Source organism: Diadema setosum, chromosome 21 (genome assembly GCF_964275005.1).
Source record: "Diadema setosum chromosome 21, eeDiaSeto1, whole genome shotgun sequence".
Lineage (NCBI taxonomy): Eukaryota > Metazoa > Echinodermata > Echinoidea > Diadematoida > Diadematidae > Diadema > Diadema setosum.
In genome coordinates, this window is record NC_092705.1 from 13,207,352 (window position 1) to 13,230,514 (window position 23,163).

A 23,163-nucleotide genomic window follows, 5' to 3' on the forward strand; every position below is an offset into this window, starting at 1 on the left:
TTACCATTACATAAAGATGTATGCACATGCAAATTTTAAAACATATCGGGCCATCTACGGGATATTCCGTAGTTCGTCCGAACGCCGCAGGGGCCATATACGGAATATCCCGTAGTGAATAAAATGACATATGAATGACGTCATTCACTTCCGCTGAGTACTATGACTGTACTATGCATTGAACGGCAGCATGTTATATACCATGTTAAAGAGATTTTTTTCCTCTTTCAAATGATATATAACTTGTCTATGTTTTTTTGTTGCTTGCTAATAAAGAGCGATTGTTTGGAGAGTTGTCTGTTTGTCGGCGTGTGTGCGCGAACGGTGCTGGGCCTCTTGGGTGTTTGTGTACAGGTGCGTTGGCCCGATATGGGTTAATGGAGTAAGCAATCATAAGATATCATTTTGAATCATGAAAATTTTTACAGACAGAGAGCATTTTGGAGAAGATTTTTGCCTTTTAATTATCAAGTCCAACATGGAGGGCAAAAAAAAAAAAAAAAAGACACATATTTATACAATATCAAATAACCAGTGTTCATGCCATTTTATATTCATTGTCTAATGAAGAGAGAGTGTTGTGGCCATTGCTTTAGCTACATGCACATATCGTCTGTTGAGAATGAGAAGGGCGTTAAGTTGTCTCGAACACTATGGGTTTAGTGGCAACTTAACGCCCTTATCATTCTCAACAGACGATATGTGAATAATCTGTTGCAAATGGAAAGTGTTGACATACTGTATAAAGTTTATGGAAATTTTAAAATATTGAAAGCAACAGTGATAGTAGTTTGAAATGTCAAATTCATAGGGGTGCACCATAAGACTATTGTACGAAACACACAGACATCGTTATATCAAAATATTATCCTGTTGTAGAAAGTAAAGTCACTTCCAGTATTGTCAAAAATATGACAATAAGATAAATGTGTACATAGATATATTTATGCAATTCATTTGCCAACAATTTAGGAAAGGAACACATTCCTCTAAGAGCTTGTAGTTTCTTCCAAGAAAACAAACATTACTTTTTATGTATATACTAGTATGATAATGTATAATATATAATACACTTATGTCACATCATAGGATTTTCTGTTGATGAATTATATTATATCTTGATGTGTATAACTATCTTTCTCTCGACCCTGTTCTTTATTTCAATTTTTCGTTGTACAGTGTTGCTCTCCGTTTGCATTTACTGTTTATGTGATCATTGAAAGGCAGCAATAATTCAATTCATCATTATTTTGTTTTGCAATGCTTTTGTCAAGTACAGTGCACTCCCATTATAATGAAGTCCTTGGAACCCGCGGTTTTCTTTCATTACCTCAAAATTTTATTATAGTCGAACAATAAAGTATGTAAAGATATATAGGTGATTTTGGGGACCTGAATTTTGAGTTCGTTAGAACAAGGAGGACACGGCATTACTCAGATAGATTTCATCTGGTATTTATGTTATGTCTTTAGTGCCTTCCCCATATGCCTGAGTGGATTTATGTATCAAAGTTACGGAGACAGAACTTTTCTGTAATCATTTTCATTGTCAGAGTGCTGCTCGAAATGATACACTTTGTATTATGTGTTTTATTGTGGCATGCAAGATAGTATGATAAGCTATTTATTTAAAATAGATATTTTTAAAAATTTGATCATCCATTATACTAGGATATCAGGATCAAGTTTATTTGTTGTATATCATCATGTGGAAGCAATTTTCCAGCCTTGGTGAATGCTAGGTCATTCTGATGGACTCAACTGGAGATTCTGACCTTGGAAAATGGGGAAATTTAAAGAGTTTCTTGCAAATTGGCTTTAAAAAATGCAAACCACTGTCAGTAATATTATAAATACTTGTAATGTGCCGGTATACATCATGAAGAGATGCCCATGGTGCAGAGAAAGGCGGGGAAAAAAATGTCTACATTATGAAGGAAGATATGAGTTAAGAGGATGAAGGAAATATTTACAAAAATGCTCATCTAAATAACCAGGTTTTTGAGGGAAATCTTCAAGTCACTAAGAGAGAACAGGTCACGAATGTCTGTTTGGAGTTTATTCCATGAGGAATGGACTAGCATATAGAAGTGATCAATCACCCCAGGAATTATGAGTTTGTGGCACAGTGAGTTAAGATGAGTTTGGAGTTGCTAGAAGGTTGCCAGAAGGCTGCTAGAAGATTGCCAGAAGGATTGTAAGAGATAATCAAGCCACAGTTGTAATGGGGAGCAGTTCTGTGTAATGAATGAAAAAAAAAGCTTTGCATTTCATAGTTCTCTCATCTCCTTTTAGAATTTGGCCAGATTCTTGCCATTACTTTGACGCATCCTCATCCTTTTTTAAGAATTATTTTACCATTTCTGTTTTTAATACCTAAAAACTGGAATTTATCTCAGACATTTACATATAGAAAGTAAAAAAAAAAAAAAAGAGGTACAGAACAAATGGATGGAAGCTTCCTTTTATTCCTTCTTGTGCCAACATGTTTAGTATTTACATCTTGATAAGGTATAGCTATTCTGCTTCAGGTCATGGCAGTTTCAGTGAGACAATTGGACCAGACTTAATTGGACATGTATTATTGGATAATATATATATATTTTTTTTTTCTTTCATCAACAAGCAATAGGGATTGCTTGTAAACAGTTTTAGTTAACTGAGTTATGCAATAAGATGGGTGTATTTTATACCTTTACTCTAAGAGGTACAAATGCAGCATGAAAATGAAAATGGCATACAAATGTGTACGATTTTATTTGTATGTATAAGGTGTTGAAATGAAAAAAAATGTGTGTGTTTGTACAGACTCATAATGAAGTGCTATGCAATTTCTTACCAGTCACTGAAGTAAAAATAAGTGTGTTTTCTAACTTTAAATGTAGAGTATACATGTATTTTGTTTTATTTGAACTGTAAAAAGTAGTAGTCAATATGAAATTATTTTGTAAATTGAGTATGAAAGTGATGATTATGAAATCAAAAATTATAAGCTGCCCCATTTTTGTAAAGCATCATATTGTGTGAGTACACATCCTGTAGATTCCAAGTGCCTTCATTAAATGTTGGTGAAATTGCTACATTGTTGGCAATATAGTAAAGAAATTATTATGCCATCTTGAGACATATGTATACTTTTAAGTATGCAAACAAGTTCTGTAGTCTCAGATCAGTTTTAGTGGAGAAAAAGTAAACAATCACCCTTGTCATTTACACCCCAAAAGTCTTGTCTTATTTCACTAATGGTAAAACATGTTTAATTTGTATTCATTGCTAAAATGACAAGGTACTGTGAGGCTAGGAATCACAGTATGGTAAAAGTGCACTGACTTGTAATTCTCATGTCTTCCACAATGAACATGTGCAAAGTTTGGCCTTTCTGCTCGATATGAGTGTGATAATACATTTGTTTCTTTTTTTATCTGTTTTTTGTTTATACTTTGAATAAATATTTTGTCATAGTTTATGACTGGACTGATGTGACTATGCTACTTCATTTCCTTTCACTACAAGTTATGTTGCACTTATATCCGTTTCTAGGTAGGAGTCCTGGTGGTTAGGTTTGCTGAACCTGCCTTGAAAATTGAATATAACAAAAGATATTCATGCATATGGTACATGAAACAGAGACATTTTCCATGCCGATGCATGCACATGCACATGTCATATGCACACAAAAGTAATATTCACACATATACATCTAAAGATGCATATTTCATGCTGCAAATAGTGCATGAGCTAAAATGCACTATGCAGGATTATATGAAGAGTTTGTTTGCAAAAACCGATAAGTCCAATTTTTGCTTCTTTTGACCATAACTTAAAAAACGTATCTTTATGTAGTGACCAATATATCATTTAAAAGGTATTATTTTGTACTTTATGACAGAGACCGTACTTCAAAATCATCAAAAATGGACTTATTGGTTTTTGCGAACAAACTCTTCATATGGACAGCAGAGTGTCCACCATAAAGCAAACACAATATGAGATATCAATTCAATCGACTACAATTCAGGGAATAAATTATGCGGTTTACTTTCTGTGTCCATCGGATCAGTCTGCCTGTCTTTCTCTGTCTATAAATCCAGGGCCGTGTTTCATAAAGCTTTTCGTAAAGTTACACATGACTTTACGAACGACTGGAATATGAAGTGCCAAACGTGTGCCCATCTTTTTCTTCCTATTGTTTTAACAAATTACGACTGTATACTGGTTTGGTTTATTTCTGCATTTTCTTTCTCCAAATACAATAACAAATGAAAACAAAGTGATACAGAGTATGCAAAAAAAGAGGAGAGTTTAACATACAAATCGATACAAGAAATGTCAATTGCATAACAACATCAGTCTGTAATGACATATGAATCAAAACAAGATAGTAAGGCATACTGTATTGATGAACAAACGAGAAATCAATACAGGGGACCGTCATCATGAGAGCTTGGTGTGGATGAGGCCCTATCTATATATGTAATACAAACATAATACAACACCAATTATAGATCTACTTTAAAAACTCTTAGTCTTAATATATGAAACACATTTTGCTAAAGAAAGGGAAAAAAAAACAACAAAAAAGAAAAACAGTGACTTGTCACTTTAAAGAAGAAAAAAAGCATGCAGCACCATTGACTAATAAAGATATCAATATTTCATTACATTGGGACAAAGATACACTTTCAACTAAAAATGTGTGTTAACAAATAAGATTAATCATTACATGTACCATCTGCAAATTTCAACTTTATCTATTAGGAAACACACTTGGCTTGTCATATTTAAGTCATTTGTAGATTAATCATAAATAACCTTACGAACAGCATGAAATAAGGCCCAGATGTTTGTGTGTATGTGAGTAAGTTTGTATGCATGTTTGTACACATACTGTACATATGCATGTATGTGTGTTTGTGTTTGTGTATGTTTCAAGTTATTCCAAATGATTGGAATATGAGAGATCGTATGCAGGTCAACGTTCATACTTTTGGTATTAGAATACCAGGTAAAAATTGGGGGTCAAATGAGCACATTGTTTAATCTAAATTCTTAGAAAATATATGATTATTAGACAATTTCATGAAGATTATAACTTACAAATATGAGGTGGATGCAGTCAGTGTAACCTTTGGAAGGAAGAAATTAAGGAAATGCTATTGAGAATAAAACATACAATAATTTGTCGGAAGTACAGGGAACATCAATATAAGTCCCTACATATTGCCTTATATACTAAAGAACACCTTTGTAGATTTGGATTTGCATCTGATAAATCATGTTCCTTTTGTAAAAAGGAGGAGATGACATATCCACATATATTTCTTTTTTATGAAAAAGTTCAAGGAACTTGGTAAGAAATATCAGATAGATTAGATTTGAGGGAAATAGACAGCAGTGATTGGAAATTGATTTTTATGGGGATCCAAGGAAACTCTCATGGAATCAAAATGTGCAATTCCATTATTTTCATTATAGAATATATTATATATTTGTCCAGATCAAAAGGAGCGCTTCCTTCAATGAATTAGATTGTAATGATGATTATAGATTATAAAATCAGGAAAAGGAATTATCAATTATAACTTGTAAAATAGGGTTACATTTACTGAAATTGGAAGAGTTAGGGAATTTGAGTGTAGTACTCTGTGTTTATTGAACTTTTTCAATTATTTTGTTTGGCAGGCTATAGGATGTAATTGTTTGGGTTTTTGTTGTTATTGATTATATGCTTTTTTTTCTACTTTCTTACACACCCATAATTAATGTTTCCCTGGCAGTGTCAGCACTGTAGCTTTGTGATTTAATCATTTGAGGAGGTGAAAATGTGTGCAGGTTCACCGGGTATGAAGTCGGGCGGGGAAGGTACCTTTGTTCTTTTCCCTTTACCTTTTCTTTTCCCCTTATATATATATATATATATATATATATATATATATATATATATATATATATATATATATATATATATATATATATATAAATCTTTCTCATTCATTCGTAATATTTACAATCATGGAATTTGTTGTCATAATGAAATTTGTATTACTTTGTTATGAATCAATTTGTGAATTGTTTATATGAAAAAGAAAACAAAATAAAAGACTGACAAAAACAAAAAGTGTATGTATGTATGTATGTATGTATGTATGTGTATATGTTGCTAATCTTACAAGCATTTGAGGAATAAAGAATTTATTATCTTACTAAATAAGGAGAACACTTTCTAGCACCTATAAGTTTATTTTTGTGAGAAAACATATGCTACATATCAACATTACTTTAAAAAAAAAAAAACTTCTTTTTTTTCCCTGTATATTTGGAGATGTTTCCAAATCCATGATCACAAAGTATTTAACATTTCAATTTTATGTTGAACAGTGGATATGTAGATACAAAATACATGATTATCCACAGTAGACCTACATAGTTTAGACCTTTTCTGTCAGTGTAATCTATATTGGGCTGCATATTTGTTCATAGAATGCAGTAAAGATTTTTTTTCTCTCTCTCTCTCTCTCTCTTTCAATTTTTTTGCGTTCACATGGCTACATAGGCGTTTTACATCAAATTTGTCATTGCTGAACACGTGCATAATGTTTTGGCAAAACAATAACATTATGTATAATGGTGCAGGATTGATCAATAAATCTTAAACAAATACTGTTGGTTTCTCACTGTTGATCATTCCTATTTTGATCTTGACATCGAATGAGCGTCTCTTGAATTGGGACGAATACTAAATGTCTACCAGGATATCTTCCGAGTGGGTGTGTCCCCCAAAGTTCCGATGCCATTTACTTTCGTGCTGTGTACTTTTCTCCTTATGTGACCAATCAAATTCTACCACATCCACGTTGAACGCAAACTTTGTTCAAATCTCAAGGATTTTATTTCTTAAATACTTAAATAAAATGTAAATGCACTAATCTTTATTTACACATTTAAACCAAAATATTTTCCTTAAATATTTAATTTTAATCGATTTTTGGTGGTGTAGAATAATTAAAAGAACATTTTACGTAATTATTGTCGTCTACATTTGTGTCACTGCAAGTTGGCACAACCACATAAAGACACGTATTATTGTGAACGAAAGGGGTCACGTCGCGCTCGTTGCGATCAACAAGCACGGGGAATTAATCCACACCGCGAGCATTTTTATCTTTGGGATTGCTATACGGTCAGGACCACACATGTTCGAGCTTTATCAGAGGACTAAGGATGATTAACTTACACAGCTTCTTTTCCTCTCTTCCAGTCCTTCTGGTCACCTTGTCTCTACATTACGACGGTGAGATAAAAAGCATCAGTTCCTAGTTTCTTTTTAGTCCCACACGTTAGATAGTATGCTGGCTGGTTCAGTTGACAGAATTACAGAATGACAGCAGCACTTCGTGTCTAGATCTACCGTTCTATACCGTATACCCAGTGGTAAATTAGATAGTCTCGATCCAACATCAGCTATATTATGTGACACTAACAGCTACAGTTAGTCTTGTAGTTGTAACATTCATGTTGAACCTAACATCATGCATCATGCCGAATAGGTTGTAATTGTATGTTTATGCTAGTTCAGTTTTCATGGTTTTGTGTGTGTTTGTCAGTGTGCACATGGTATGGCAGTTGAGTTAACTGAGTGAGTGTAGAATTTCAATGAATGAGAATGGGAAGCTTGCCTTGGGCCTTATATAAATCACCTTTATTGTCATCATTGTCATTCTCATTGATTATCTGGCCGAAAGATCGGTCTGTATCTGGTCATCGGGGATATGTTCCACGGAGACTGCGTCTGGCTTCACGGAATCCCTTTTCATTATAGGAGAGCCGATCGGCGATAGAGTAAAGAAAAAAAAAAGAAAAAAAAAGGATAAAACTTGAAAAAATCCTCCGGACAGACAGATTTTTCTGTCTAGGTCATGACATTGATCACTTGCTTGGGTTAATTAATTGTACGAAGCAGTTCCCATTCACCTCCTCTAGCGCCGCGGCGTGGTGCCATGTCCAAATGGTTGCAGTCTGCTCATTGTGTCATTTGTGATTTACATTCACTGGTTGCAGCCCATTTCAATTTGTAGTTCAATTCTAGTCTATATATATGCATGCCAACATTCATGAACTCGTATCGTGACTCCAGCTCCAGCTCTGTTCCACATCCGGCCTGATTTTTACACCCGGTTAAATTATGTCTGGTCATCCATCTTTAATAGAATCAAGGCTGAGCTACGAGGCTGTGAAATCCTTAACACGGCTTTTTGATTTTGGGACTAATCATACCAGAGAACCTGTAGTGGAGCATGCACAATTTTTTTTTTTTTTAAATGACATTAGCGTGGTGCAACCCAGCCCATATTGTGAACATGAAATAAAGAGGAACTTCAATTTATTCATTGATAGATGCATAGATACAACAGACAGAGATATTTTTTGTTTTGTTTTTCTGGAGAAATTTGGTTGCACATGTGCAGGGAATTCTATACCATGTTTGATACACATCTTAACCACGATTCATGAAGTGTTGAAATAAAGGCCTAGAGGCCAAACGCATTTTAGTTGCCAACACATTCTAAAGAAGCAAAGTCATTATTACAGCTGTATATACCTGTTATGACACATTCTACCCAGTTAAAGCAGAATAAAGGCCATAAAGTCATAATGTCTCAGTATACAAATTTTTTGTTGCAGAAATCAGCAGAAATTTCCAATCAATCTTGTGTTTGTGAAATTGCATTCTTGCATGGCAATGAAAGAGCACACATCACACTGTCTATCCTTATACCATGTACCATGGTCAACACATCAATTCACTATTTACAGCAAACGTAAGATATTTACTCTTTCATGCATGCATGCAAATCAACAGTTGAAGTTTTCAGTACAGTTATTTAAAGTGCATGGTGTCTGTCTGTGAGCTAACTCTTATTCTATGTGGTATTTTTATTTTGTCAATGAGTAGCAAATTTTCTCTGGAGTTTATTATGAGTGAGTTGAAATCAACACCAAATGAGTTCAATTATGATTTTCTGTCTTTAGCTGTGCTAACTGTTACATATGTCAGAGATGACCAAATTGATCTATAGGGATTTTATGTTGAAGCAGAAATATTATGTTCAAGTTGCTGATGAAATAATGCACTGCAAACATAGATGTTGTAACATGCAGCATCACAGAATGGATGTAGCTAACATTGTGTTATGCCGGAGAAATATCACCATGTCAATGAAATATCTTTTCTTGAATTTTTTGATGAATCATGTTTGCTTCCACAGATGGAGAGGCCAAGTCAGAAGCAGAGGCGAGGCGATACATGGAGAATGGCAACACCTTGTTAGCTGCCGGACAGCTTGCTGATGCCCTGGCCCAGTACAATGCTGCAATAGGTAAGGGATTCTAACCCGGATTGTAAGCTTTAAGGGAAGACGGTAATGATATTCCGCTCATTTCTCTAGGGTAATGTATACATTACCTTGGCAGTTAAGTCCCATCTTCATGAAATGTTGAAAATATGATTACTGTTTATGTTAACTTTAGTTTGTAAGTTATTCTCTCTCTTTCTTTCTTTTTTTTGTTGTTGTTGTTGTTTCAAGTTGATAATGATATGTATATTGTACAAATGAACTTTATACAAAAGTTCATTTACAGTGTATATGCCTAAAGAGGAAAGAGTGTTAGGATCAGGGTCTACAAGCATGAAATATAATGCTTTTTCTTGTAAATGACAGTAGTGCTTCTCAGATTTTAGATTTTAAAGGTTTTGCATTTTTATGGCAATTATCAGTCCTAACCAACTCTGAACTTTGGGGATAATCTTGACTGCAATCCAAACTGGTTGTTCAAAGTTTTAAGAATTCACTTACCGGTACTGCATACTATAATATTGTTTGAATACAAAGTGTAGTAGATAGACATAGGATTGATACAGTATTCAAAAGATATCAACACTGGTTTGTGTTTAAAATGAGAAATTACTGATGTTCCCTGCAGACAATGACCCTGATAATTACATGGTCTACTATAAGCGGGCTGCAGTCTACTTGGCCCAGGGCAAGAGTAAGCTTGCGCTGCCCGACCTCAAGAAAAGCATGGACCTGAAGGCAGACTTCACTCCGGCCATCATCAACCATGGCAACATCCTCTTCAAGCAGGGACACATATATAAGGCACGAGAGGACTACGAGTCAGTGGTGAGTTGATGGGGTTGACATCGACGCAAGTCTGCATGTATACAGACAGTGGGCGTGACTGCAAATTGATGCTAGACCAGATGACGTGGTAGTCTATGAAGTACTTGAAATTAACCTGTTGAAGACTAGTTTGGAGTATGCTGCCCCCCCACGGAAAAAAGCAGTAACTGACATTTTTATGAATGTTTACTTTTTTGCAAAAATGAATAGTTTACCCAATGCTCTCCAATGTTAATAGGTCAGTTTTGCAAAAAGAAAAATGAAAGTGACCAAAAATACAATTTTTCACTTTTGCAAAAAGCAGTAACTGCATCCAGTTGATTCAACTTTGCAAGTTTCCCCACGGAAAAAAGCAGTAACTAACAAAGCCCACGGAAGAAAGCAGTAACTAACAATTTAGTCTTTATCATTCAGACTCTGTATAGTCCTTCCTGTATATTTTTATCCCTAATACCATTTATTTTTTCTACTAATTTTTTTAAAACAATGTAAACAGCAGTTTCTCCCATAATTTAGGAGAGTAGATATAAAAAGATTGTTTCACCATTAACTTGACCCTGCCCGCAGGGAATCATATGACAAGTTGTAGAAAAAGCTTCTTTCTGGAGACTAGCAAACCTGGCAGACTCAGCGCGCTCAGAGTGCAGAATACGCGTGCAGCAGCTGCATGCGCACAAATTCTGCAGCATACAGTAACTAGCTAAACACTGCATCACATGCATCACAGTCACACTGCACAGTATTGCAAGTCTGGTACAGTCTGTCTGAGTGATCATGCCAGTGCTAACCATGCTGTCACACAGTTTCTGCGGTCCAGGCATGCCTGTAAATCTATCATGAATTGCAGAGGAAAAGTCATGGTAGCCATGGCTTTGGCCAGAACCAGAAAATCTAGGTGAGCTGAAAATATATTGAAGGGAGATGAGCACTAGTATTAATGCACTAACGTTAGTCTAATGTTAGATGTAGGCCCTAATGTTTAAAATAGGTCTACCAGATCTAAAGTTACAGAGTAGATCTAGATTCTAATCTATTGTTAACTGTTTAGTGTTAGACAAAATGTCAGTAGGCCTAATCTAACGTAGATCTAGGTCTAGCACTAACATTGGGCATAGATCTGTAGTCTAGCTTAAGTGTAACGTCAGAGTTCGACTAGGATCTAAGACGAAGAGACTTGACTTTATTGTCTAGTCCAGGGTCATGTGTCAGGGGCCAGGCCGGGCACTCCAAAGTTCAATTAGGGTACATAGGTGTCTACCTTACTTTTACGCAGAATGCCATTCAATCTACAAGACCTAGTCTAGGTCTAGCGATAGGTCCTAGATCTTATAGATCTAGACTAACCAGAAAGTAGAAGAACTTTATAACCTGGTGGTGGTAACAATTCTCCTCCTTATGGTCATGTGACATGTGCAGTTACTGCTTTTTTTCCATGGGGAAAACAGCAGACTCCTGGCCGTCTGCAGTTACTGCTTTTTTCCGTGGGGAAACTACCCAGAATCAAGGGTGAGCCACCGCAGTAACTGCATTTTCCTAAATAACATTTAAAAAATAACGGAAACATCATTTTTTCCTAGGTATTGTTAGACAACTAGGTATGGTGCATAATCATACCACAAAATTATTTTTGAATGTTTCTGTGTTTTTAAAGAATCTGCAAAAAACACAAAATCGCATTTATCTCAGCTCAGCAGCTATGCAGTTACTGCTTTCTTCCGTGGGGGGGGGCAGTATGCTCGGGCAGGTGTCTATGGGAAATGTGTGTTATAGTGAAAGCTGCTCGTCCTCAACGGGTTAAGTACTTGAAATATTATTGATACCTGGGGGTGATTCATCAATTTAGTCAGCGCTGACATGTTGTCAGTGCTGACAATTTCAGTAAAATCCTTGGTTTTGATTGGCTGAGACGCTCTTGTCACTGACTGTTACCATGGTAATTGTTAGTGACTGACAAGTTGTCAGCGCTGACTAACTTGATGAAATACCCCCCTGACCTAAAACTTCTTCACCATACTTTTGGGAAAGGGAAGGTTGATAGGGATCAGTGTGAGTTGATTTTGTTTTGTTTATTTATTTATTTTTTTTTTTGGGGGGGGGGGGGAGGAAGAAGGAGAGGAAAGAGTGATGTGAAAGATTTAGGGTTTACAATGTACAGTGTACAGTGTATGTGTAATGTGGGTCATTTTTGTGTGAGAATTTGCATTTGAAATACCAAAGAAGATTGAAACAATGTAGAAAAACAAAAGTGAACTCAATTTTACTCTCTCAGAACTTTGTCTAACTCTTATTGAGTGACAGTCATCAGGTAAACTATAGTTGAGGAGACTTGTGCATGAGGCTTGAAGTGTATCGTCAGTACTGAATGTCTTTCCCTCTCCCGAAACTAACTACAACCTAAAATGTGGGCAAATGGACCTGAAATCCGTACCAAACACTGCGAAATGAAATGCTGCAATGGCTGCTGAAAGCCAAGTAAAAATGTTGCAGCATTTTGATCACTTCTCAGCCCAGATGGGAGTCTGCAGCGGGCAACTACAAATGTATCAAATATCTGTTTAGACTACATGGTTTGTTGATGTGGTAAATGCACCGGATGAATTTGATAGCCCCTGAACACCAATGTGTCATTTCCCACCAAACTCTCTCCCATGGAGACTGGGTTGTGTGCTCAGCTGTGCTAATTTTCTCTGTTATATTTGAGAAATATATATAATATATGCAGAAAGACATTGATTTATCATTGCTGAATAATGAATTTACTATTAAACACTAATGGCACCCTGAATCCCAAATGTGTAACATATGTTTGTCCATTCCATATTTTAATGATATTTCTGCAACAAACACAAATCCTCTTGCTTAAAAATAAACACAAAAGATCGATCTTTCAAAGATACATAGAAAAAAAGGTCAACAGACTGGAAACACAGTTGTCAAAATAGTCAAACAAAATGTCATTCTAATTTGCAAACATGACATACAGTACTAGTCTGCTCTGGTATATTCTTAAGCAAAATGATTCATATAAGTCATAATTGTAATTTGCCTGCATTATTTCTCATCAGTGGCTGTAATTCGTCTGTTACATCTCAACAAAGAAGGACAAACAAACAAACAAACAAACAAACAAAGGAGCTCTGACATAATGGTATGTGACTTGATATTGATTCCTCATCCAGTTAAAATACGACCGTCTGAACAAGGAGGCTGATAAGCAGCTGGGGTTGACCCACACAGTGGAGGAGAGGATCAAACTCGGAGACCAGATGTTTGATGCTAACAACATGGTCGATGCGCTGGATGCATACTCCAGAGTCATATTAGTAGGTTTTGACTCGCAGGTCATCCTTAAGTTCATAAGTATCAATAGTTCACTTTCTTCAAGTGTTGTTGTAGCTGGTCAGTACAAAGTTGCTGTTTTGATCTCACAAGGGTGGCTGGACTTTCACACTGGCACAAAAAACTGATACTATCTGCCCAAGAGCTGATGTGTTTGAACTTTGATTGTCTGATGCTCAATGTAGAGAATGTGAAAATTGTAATACTGAGTCAGTCCATTGGGTTGTGTCAACAAATTGCATGATGTCTATGTAACGGAGGCATCAACTCTTTCATTTCTCAATGAAGATCACTTCAAATGTGGTTAAGCTTTGCTGTGTCAGTATTAACTTTAGCCCCTGCTGTAGTAATGCATGTTCAAATCAGAAATATTTCATGAATTTGCTGCCCCACAAATTAATTTTCTCACCTACGTTACATGGACATCACATTTACATAAAATTGGCAATTGATTCTCCAGTCTGAAATTGCAATACCCATGATGCTTGAGCAGTAAAACTTGATGGGATGCTGCTTTCTTTCTGAAGTCATTACTGGCAGTTATTTGCTTGGTTTTGATGAGGCCTGGATTTTGAGTTCGAGTATGTCACAAGAGATGACCCAACCCTGTGGACTGACCCTACTTTCAAATCAAGTTGATGTGTGTGTACGATGTTATTGTTATACACCAAGGATAGTGAAAGAGATGGAGTGTATAAGAATTGCTGATTTGTCAGAGGCACAGACGAAATGAGACCAAACCTTTGCATTGAGACTGAATGGCCCGAATTCACGAAGGTGGTACAGTTGAAACCACGGTTTAAACCATGTTTTATGCAGATTTCTTCTGCGTAAATACGATTGACAGATTGCGTACGCCAACAGATGGCCAGTAGCAAACGCGCATTGATACGCGCATGTCAAAGGTACGCCTATTTCATGCTTATTTTATACCATCGTCAAGTTTAAACCACCTTTGTGAATTCGGGCCAAAGTGTCAGTCAGTGTAGCCAATGTATCATTGAAATCTGTGAGCTTTCGTTCAGCGAGAGAATATTTTGTGGACTTATCGCCATCGCTCTCCACTTCCTCCCGGCAGTATCTTCCCTGGAATGCCGAGATGCACAGGAAACGGGCCAAGGTGTACCACGAGATGGGGGAGCTCTATAAAATGATCGACGACCTCAAGGCGGTGACCAAACTGGTGCCGGACAGCACGGAGGTCTACCTTGAGATGAGCCGACTTCACGACAGCCTTGGAGACTTGGACTTTGCCTTGGAGTGAGTGGCATGGAAATTTACAAGCAAAGCAAACAAACAATCAAGCAAAGGTTTTGCCGAATTGAAATATTATCTTTGATAACAACTTGTTACTTTAAAGAGGTAGCTAATCACTAGGCTCTCTTAGGAAAGTGATAGAAATCTGTAATTTTGAACACATTTAGTAAATCTGTCAACATACAAAAGTGTCTAAGAAAGAGGACCAGGATGTGTTTGTGCATATATGCATGTGTGTCTGTATATAGGTGTGTCTATGTGCACAACCCAGTTTTGCTTTGGCATGATAAAAAGTGGTCAGGTAAAGATATAGGTTTTGATATTGATCTTGGCTGCTTCAGGAAACATAATGAACAATCACTATCAAGAATTAATGCCGGCTTGGTTCCCCTCTGTTTTTCCCTTACAGAGATATCCGAGAGTGCCTGAAGCTGGATCCCGATCACAAGGAATGTTTCGCCCTCTACAAACTGTTAAAGAAAATCAAGAGATTTTTGGACGCATCAGAAAATTTTATCAGGGATGGCAGGTGAGAATGCCAGTAATCTTTGCATCTATCTATCTTTTTATAAACAGTTCTGGAATTAAGATGTTCAATTGGAATTGGTCTTCGACAGCTTTGTTACTGCAGGGCTGCACACTAACCATTTTTTGTGTTGGTCTGACAGACAGGTCAGACTAATAGGAACCCAGTTTTTCCATGTTTTACTGGTCTGTTCCTGAAAAAGTTACTGGTCCGAAAGTGATTTTTACTGGTCAGGGACCGTCAGACCAATACCAGTGTGCAACGTTGGCTACTGTCTCAATGTGAAATTCTTCCATATTATCTCTATGTTTTTAATTCACATTTGATATAGTTGTAATACTTCTTTTATACAATGTCTGTTTCAATAGATAGAGTTGAGATTGTTTCATTGTTATTACTAGATTTTGATAGATACAGAGCTTTATTCTGTACTGAAAATTATTTGAACATCATCTGTTTGATGCATAATATTTAAGGTCTGTTGTTTTCATTTTTTGTTTTTTGCCGCAATGAAACATGTAATTCTCATACACAATTTTCTTTCAAAATTTAATATGACAGTGTGACATTTCTTTTAACTGCCATAATCACTTGAGAACTTATTCCATGAAAAGACTGGGTGTCTGAAAATTAGGAGATTTCTTTTTTCAGAAACTCGATCTGCAATGAGTAATATCTCATATTTTCACCAAATGTTGTCATCGTATTTGTGTATACAGTGCACTCCCGTTACAACGAACACGGTTATAACGAAATTTCGTTATAACGAAGTAAAACTTCTGGTCCCAAAATTATCGCCATTAATGTCTAAGGTACGAAATTCGCTTATAACGAACACGGTTATAGCGAAATTTTCGTTATAACGAAGTCTTTTCCGAGCCCCACGGGCAAAGAAAAACAAAAGAAATGTGCTTTGTTATAACGAAATGCGGACCGCTTTCGAAAATACGTAGCGGAACAAGCATGGGCGAACGCTTCACATCACGCTGTGTTCGCTCCGTGTGTCACGCACAGTTTCCGTCAATTTTATGCTTTCTTTAATGTGATTATCCAAACGAAATTTAAAACGTACAGTGTACCATCCCGTTTCACATAGCTGCACAGTGTAAGATGAGTATTCAACAAACAGAACATGATATATGCGTGGTTTCCTTGGTTTTGTTATGTATTGTATTTGTTCGGTTATAACGAAATTTCGTTATAACGAAAGAAAACTGCTGGTCCCGAGCATTTCGTTGTAACGGGAGTGCACTGTAATAAGTATGTTGCAAGATTTATCATACTGATTTGGCAATCATTTTTGTTCTGCCACCCATTGCTAGGTATGATGATGCAATTTCCAAGCTGGAGTCCGCAATTGAGACAGCAGGAAGCGGAGGCATATATGAAATCAGAGCCAATGCCAGGATATGTCACGCCCACAGAATGGTAGGCAGGAAGCATTTCTGAATCCTGGACTTTCCACTTTATACATTTACTTCTGTTTTAGAATTGAATACACACAACTTGTTAGTCTGCCCTAAAGTAGTGTACCTAAAAGTTAAAGGGAAGATAAACCCCAAGAACAATGTGGATTGAGTGAAAGCAGCAACATTAGAAGAACACATCAGTGAAAGTTTGAAGAAAATCGGATAATCGATGCAAAAGTTATGAATTTTTAAAGTTTTGGTGTTGGAACCGCTGGATGAGGAGACTACTAGAGGTTATGACGTATGAGTGGACTACAATATCAAGAAAATATAAAGAAAATACTACAAAAATCCATTTTTCATGAAAATTACAAATTCCATCAACTTGATATTGACATATGTTAAGGGTAGCAATTATTCCCCCGCTCTCTGAAAGCGGTTGGTCCACTGCTCTTTCATAATTCTAGAAAAGTGAATTTTTGTTGAATATCCTTCATATTTTCTTTGTATTGTTGTCCACTCATATGTCATATCCTCTAGTAGTCTCCTCATCCAGCGGTTCCAACACCAAAACTTTAAAAATTCATAACTTTTGCATCAATTGTCCGATTTTTCTCAAACTTTCACTGATGTGTTCTACTAATGTTGCTGCTTTCACTCAATCCACATTGCTCTTTGGGTTTACCTTCCCTTTAAAGAAATGGTATAGTTTTGGTTGAGACCTAACTTCATTTTTGTAACATTTTGTTTTTGCTTTTTGTGAGATGATGAAAACTTCTTATGAAATGTGAAAGAGCATGTAATTCCAAGAGGAAGTCAATGTTTATTTGATGAAAATTGGATTTGAAATGGCTGAGATATCCAAAACAGAGGGGTCATGATAAAAGGTGGGACCCACCTTTTATTGTGATCGCTTTGTTTTACTCTGTTTTTAGATGTCTCAGCCATTCCAAAAATAATTTTTATCACATAACCTTTGAATTCCTGTTAGAATGGTATGCTCTGTACTATTTCATAAGTGGTTTCTTGGTATCTCACAAAAAGTTAAAAGCCCAATCCTCATCTCCACCAATACTATACCATCCCTTTAAAACTTGTACTGTAGGTCTCATGGTTGAAAGGCTAATGCAACTGTGAAGACATTTCTGCATCAACTATAAATTCTGTATCAAATGTGAGATCTTTCAATAGATTTAAGAGTAAATGAAGTGTGCAGTGCATCTTGGAAGTTAGTGAAATAGTTGATATGTTTGTTTGTGTTTTTTTGTTTTTTTGGCAGGGGGAGACTAAGATAGTTTGTAGATATCTTTATGGGGAATTATTTTCTTCATGTGATCTGATACTTCTTTTATCGTAGTTAAAGATAAATCATGGTTCCAATTTGACTGCAGAACTGTGAATTGTCATTTTTTGGCTCTAAAATGGAGACCTATGCATAGGAAATGTTAGCGGCATGCGATTCAATACAGCTGCTAGGGTGTATTTTGATTATCACATTCTGGTAAGGTTCGTCCCACCCACTACTGAACGGGAGGGCACTTTCAGAACAAAAGTAGAATACACTGACTTATTATTTCACCCTTATGATCTCAAAATAATCCAAACAACTCATCATCCTGGCAAATCATGTCTTGCAAGTTTCTTGGTAGAGCTTTTCAATTTATTGTAAGCAAATTCCAAATGGTGGAAGGTGAATTTTGAGTCCTGTTGAGAAGTATGTTTTAGCTTAAAGTCAGTGGCTAAATCACAATTTTGTCTTGAACTGTCTTTTAGTATCGTCGTGACCTTTGTGTTTTCTCCGCAGGCACAACATACAAGCGAGGCACTCAAGATATGTGGTCAGGTTCTAAACCAGGATCCAGAAAATGTAGATGTTTTAATAGACAGAGCAGAAGCGTGTATACAGAACGAAATGTATGATGAAGGTGAGATATACCAGGAATTATTCATTTATTGTCGTTCTCTCATTCTGAAAGTTTTTTGTGGACATTTATCTCAGGATACAATTTCACGGAATGATGCATTGATTGGCAATCAGGCAAGATCGCTCAACAAAAATTTTAGTTAGGGATGCTGTACAGACCAACTAAAATGTGTAGTCCTGTGAAATCATATGTTTACAAACACACTTACTTCTGGCGAGATACAGGTACACCTTTAATACATAAAACAATCTATATGATTGATGTTCAGAATTTGTGATCCTTTGTATTAAAAAGGTGCACAAGTCTTGAAGAGAGACTTCTCGTTCATGCTGGTTCATTTAGTGTGATAGAAAAAAACAAACAAACAAACAAACAGGATTTTACCACAAGTAATTGCATGTTTCAAATATGACAGATTAAAAAAAAAGTCATTGCTATATTCTGAATGTAAAGTAACTGAAGCATTACTGTGTAGTAGGCACATAAAAAAAGTCTGGAAATTTTTGTTTTTTTATAATTGCTTTTTTGCTAGGGTGGTGTACCTATATTTGCATTCAAAATGCTTTCTAGTGGATTGTAAGTAAAGTAAAAGTTCACTTTGCTTGTATTTATATATTTGCATTTCTTTCTGTGTCAAATAAACTTTGAACTGAGCCTTTTGGAAGAAAACAAAGATTTGCTGCAATAGTAATTCACATGGGATGCTACTGTAATCACCATAGCAACAAAAAGTTGCAGGATTTCATGTAGATGATGAAGAAGATGCAGTTATGAAACATATTTATTTGATTATGTGTTTTTATGCAATAGAGAGAAGACTTCCCCCTTTTTACATGATTAAAGCTTGCATCCTCTTCTGTGCCCTGTCTTTGCAGCTGTAAGCAGTTACCAAAAGGCAGATGAAATAGAGGACTCACAACGAACGCAAGAGGGTCTCGACCGATCACAGAAGCTCTTAAAACAGTCCAAAAAGAGAGATTATTATAAAATTTTAGGTGTTAAAAGGTGAGTGATGCATGTCATTGTGTTTCTTCAGTTACATCTCCAGTTTGCGTGTGGTAGCATGTTGTTAAAAGCACTGTCAAGAGAAAAGTGAGTGAGCTCCTTTTTGAGGAGAATGTCAGAAATTAACATTTCTTCCGTACACGTAGAATGATATTTAAAACCCTGGAACTCTCAGAATATTAACTTGTGGCCTCAGTAGCAGAAGTCAGTTTCTTATACTTGAATACCAGATGTGTAGTTTTGAGACCATGCAAATGTTTTGTTGTTTTTTATTTTTTATTTCTCCTGGCAAATGTGACCCAACATGATATTCACCCTTAAAGTAAAAACGTTTATAGATGATCAACAAAGCCATTTATTTGCAATTCCTTTCCAAGTGACACACTTTAAAGGGATGGTACAGTATTGATGGAAATGAGAATTGGGCTTTTAACTTTTTGTAAGATACCAAGAAAACACTTATAAAATAGTACAGAGCATACCATTTTATGAGGAATTCAAAGTTTATTTGATGAATATCTGGTTGGGAATGACTGAAACATCTTAAAACAAAGTAAAACAAAGCGATCGTAATAAAAGGTGGGTCCCACACTTTATTAGAATCGCTCTGTTTTGGATATCTCAGCCATTTCAAAACCAATTTTCATCAAATAAACGTTGAATTCCTCGTGGAATTACATGCTCTTTCGTATTTCATAAGAGGTTTCTCATTATCTCACAAAAAAAATGTGAGAAACCTGAAATTAGGTCTCAACTAAAACTATACGATCCCTTTAATGTCAAGCCACGGCTTGGTGAATTGAGTACATGAAACATTGTCACTTCTGGGATGGAGAAACCACAGAGTGAGGTGCGCACTGATGAACTATGACACTGAATTGAATTCTTGTTATCCGATATCTGCCTCTGCAGAAATGCTGTCAAGAAAGATATATTAAAGGCATACCGCCAGCTTGCCATGCAGTGGCATCCGGACAAGCACGAAGGCGACGACAAGGCCAAAGCAGAGAAGATGTTCATGGACATCGCAGATGCCAAGGAGGTGTTGACAGATCCAGGTAAAGTGCTGTAAAACTGGGAAAATTTTCACACAACAAGAAACTAGCATGAAAATAAAAGCATACGGATATCTTTGCTTGCTATGTATGCCAGTGATTAATGTCTTAATTCTGCAATATAAAGACATGCAAAACTCATCTTACTCAGCTGAGCGCGAAAAATTACTAGTAAATGTAAAAAAAAAAAATCCACTTTTGGGTGAGTTGTGGGTTATTTTGTTTCTACTATTTTAAAATTTTTTTAGTGTATTTGCTTTTTGTATGACTGTTGGAGCCAAGAAATACTCTGCCACAGTGAAGCACAATGATTGAAATAAAATGCAAGTCTGACAGTGACATGTGACATACTAATGGTGTTTAAGAGATGATTATAAGTTGCTTTCCTTCAGCAATGTATGAAATATGTGGGACTAAGAAAACTGCACTGCTGCTGAAATATCAGGGACATATATATATCACATCTTTTGGACATTGATGATTTCAAGGATGAATTCTTGTGTAAATTTACTCCCCCATGGTTTCTACACATTATAGAAAGAAGAAGGAGAAAAAAAAATTGTAGTATTGTTAGCTTATATAACTTGCAAATGCTCACAAAGAGCAATTTAGTGACATAAGATAAGTTTGATAGTGGCAGAAATATGGATATGAGGTGATTTGATGTTGTTGATTGTGTTTGTATTATCAAGAACAGCAACAAACAAAAAGTTTTGTCTGTCTTGTTTTTGCAGAGATGAGGCAAAAGTTTGATGCCGGTGAAGACCCGTTAGACCCGGAGCAGCAGCAGCAGCATCACCACCACCACAATCCCTTCGGTTTCAACCCCTTTGGCGGTGGGGGGTTCCAGTTCAAGTTCCACTTCAACTAGCTCGGGGTGCCCACTGGGCTTTCGTTCGTCTTGTTGGACATTCATCTGTTTTCTCGTGCGTTCCAATACATGTTTTCCTCCTCCCTTATCAACGTTTGGGCTGTTACCATGGTTTCATCATCGCTGCTTTGCATTGTGGGATACCAGCACCTGAACTACTACATTTCGGAGACAATGAGACTCTGTACAGACAATGCTTCTTCTGCTTTCCAATGCACAGCTGGACCTTTTCAAAATACTAAACTAACTCTTGTCATACATAGGGTTTCAGTGTGTTAACCATTCCTAAATGTTATCATAGCATAGTGTCTGAGTGACACCAGTATTACAGACAGCATAATCTGGGACTAATGGTACACAAATGCATTCATGTGTTGCTCCAAATAGAGGATAATCTTCGTATTTGCTCCTGTAAATTTTGATGACTCAGTGCAGTGGACTGGACGTAAAAATATTGAACTCTCCTTTTGCAGACAAAATTTGTGGACAGTATGAAAGAAGAGCAGTTTGTTATCGGGAGGCTCTATATCTTGGTATTGGAAGCGCTGAGGAGACACCTCATCATAGATCGTGGGGATGCCACTGTCCAAGTTGATGCACCTTAACATGTTCCTTATGGAAACTCAGTGTGCCATGCATTAACCCCACATGGGAATACAAGATCATTGTGGAGTCAGAGGGTATGATTTCATGGGGAAAAAAAGTTGGCTTTAAATGAATAATGAGGTCCTTTGTTAGTCACTCCACATGGTACTAGGATAGATATCTATGTGGTTTGATATTGGAATGTCAAGTTGTGTAAGGAGTGATAATCACAGCCAAAAGTCAACAAGTGCTCCTGCGTGATGTGATATGTGGGAATGCTGCAGGTGCCCACATGTACACATCGTACCAAACTAATGACAGAGAAGAAAGTAGTGGGGACTATTCCATGGTGCATGCTGCCATGCTTTTTGAATGTCCAGTGCATTGTACTGAATGGTCACTGTTAGTCTCGCCATGACACATCATAGGGACTTGTCAGTCCAGCTTCGTAGGGTCACCATGGCATTAGTCCTGCTGACCCTATGATTTGCTCTTTTTATTGCCCAAATAATGAACTGATGGGACTCTGTTAGTATCAACAAGGTAGATATTTGTTCTGCCAATGAAAGATAGTTTGAATCATATCAAAAATTCTTAAGTCTTTGTAGTGATGATTTTCTTACAAACACCTCTAGTGCCTTCTATCTATTCCATTTATTCTTTATGTTTGATGTATGCCTACACTCACACACAAACACACACAAACACACACACACACACACAAGAGTATGTAGTTGATTCTCTGTTCAAGTGCTCCAAGGAGAAAGGTCAATGTACAATGTTCATCACAGTTAAACACAGAGTTCAACATTAACTTTTTTCTCCGATGACCCATTCAGGCCACTAAAGTCTTTGAATCTGAAATTTTGGTGGCCCCAAAAGGGAATGTAGAGGCCTAAAATAAGGGGAAATATAAGAATTCAATGTGAATTTTAGCTGCCTGATCTGGCCACCAAAAGATAACCATTTTGGAAATTTGGTGGCCCGACATCAAGTTTTTCGTGGCCCTT

General features: G+C 36.5%; 1 protein-coding gene across 1 annotated transcript; it reads left to right on the forward strand.

Moving 5' to 3' along the window:
- Window positions 1-7,126: 7,126 nt before the first annotated feature.
- On the forward strand, window positions 7,127-22,834 carry LOC140244510 (dnaJ homolog subfamily C member 3-like). The gene is made up of 11 exons (XM_072324139.1): window positions 7,127-7,291; window positions 9,267-9,377; window positions 9,982-10,181; window positions 13,361-13,504; window positions 14,599-14,780; window positions 15,187-15,306; window positions 16,626-16,731; window positions 18,517-18,637; window positions 19,513-19,642; window positions 20,555-20,700; window positions 21,432-22,834. The coding sequence occupies exons 1-11, from the start codon at window positions 7,222-7,224 to the stop codon at window positions 21,566-21,568; spliced, it is 1,467 nt and encodes a 488-aa protein (XP_072180240.1). The 5' UTR covers window positions 7,127-7,221; the 3' UTR covers window positions 21,569-22,834.
- The last annotated feature ends 329 nt before the right edge of the window (window positions 22,835-23,163 follow it).

Excerpts from the sequence above, each read along its gene's own strand:
- LOC140244510 (XM_072324139.1), top strand. The coding sequence starts at position 7,222 with ATGATTAACTTACACAGCTTCTTTTCCTCTCTTCCAGTCCTTCTGGTC. Across the intron at positions 19,643-20,554 it reads AAAATTTTAGGTGTTAAAAG|AAATGCTGTCAAGAAAGATA; the intron begins GTGAGTGATGCA and ends CTGCCTCTGCAG. Across the intron at positions 20,701-21,431 it reads GGAGGTGTTGACAGATCCAG|AGATGAGGCAAAAGTTTGAT; the intron begins GTAAAGTGCTGT and ends TTGTTTTTGCAG.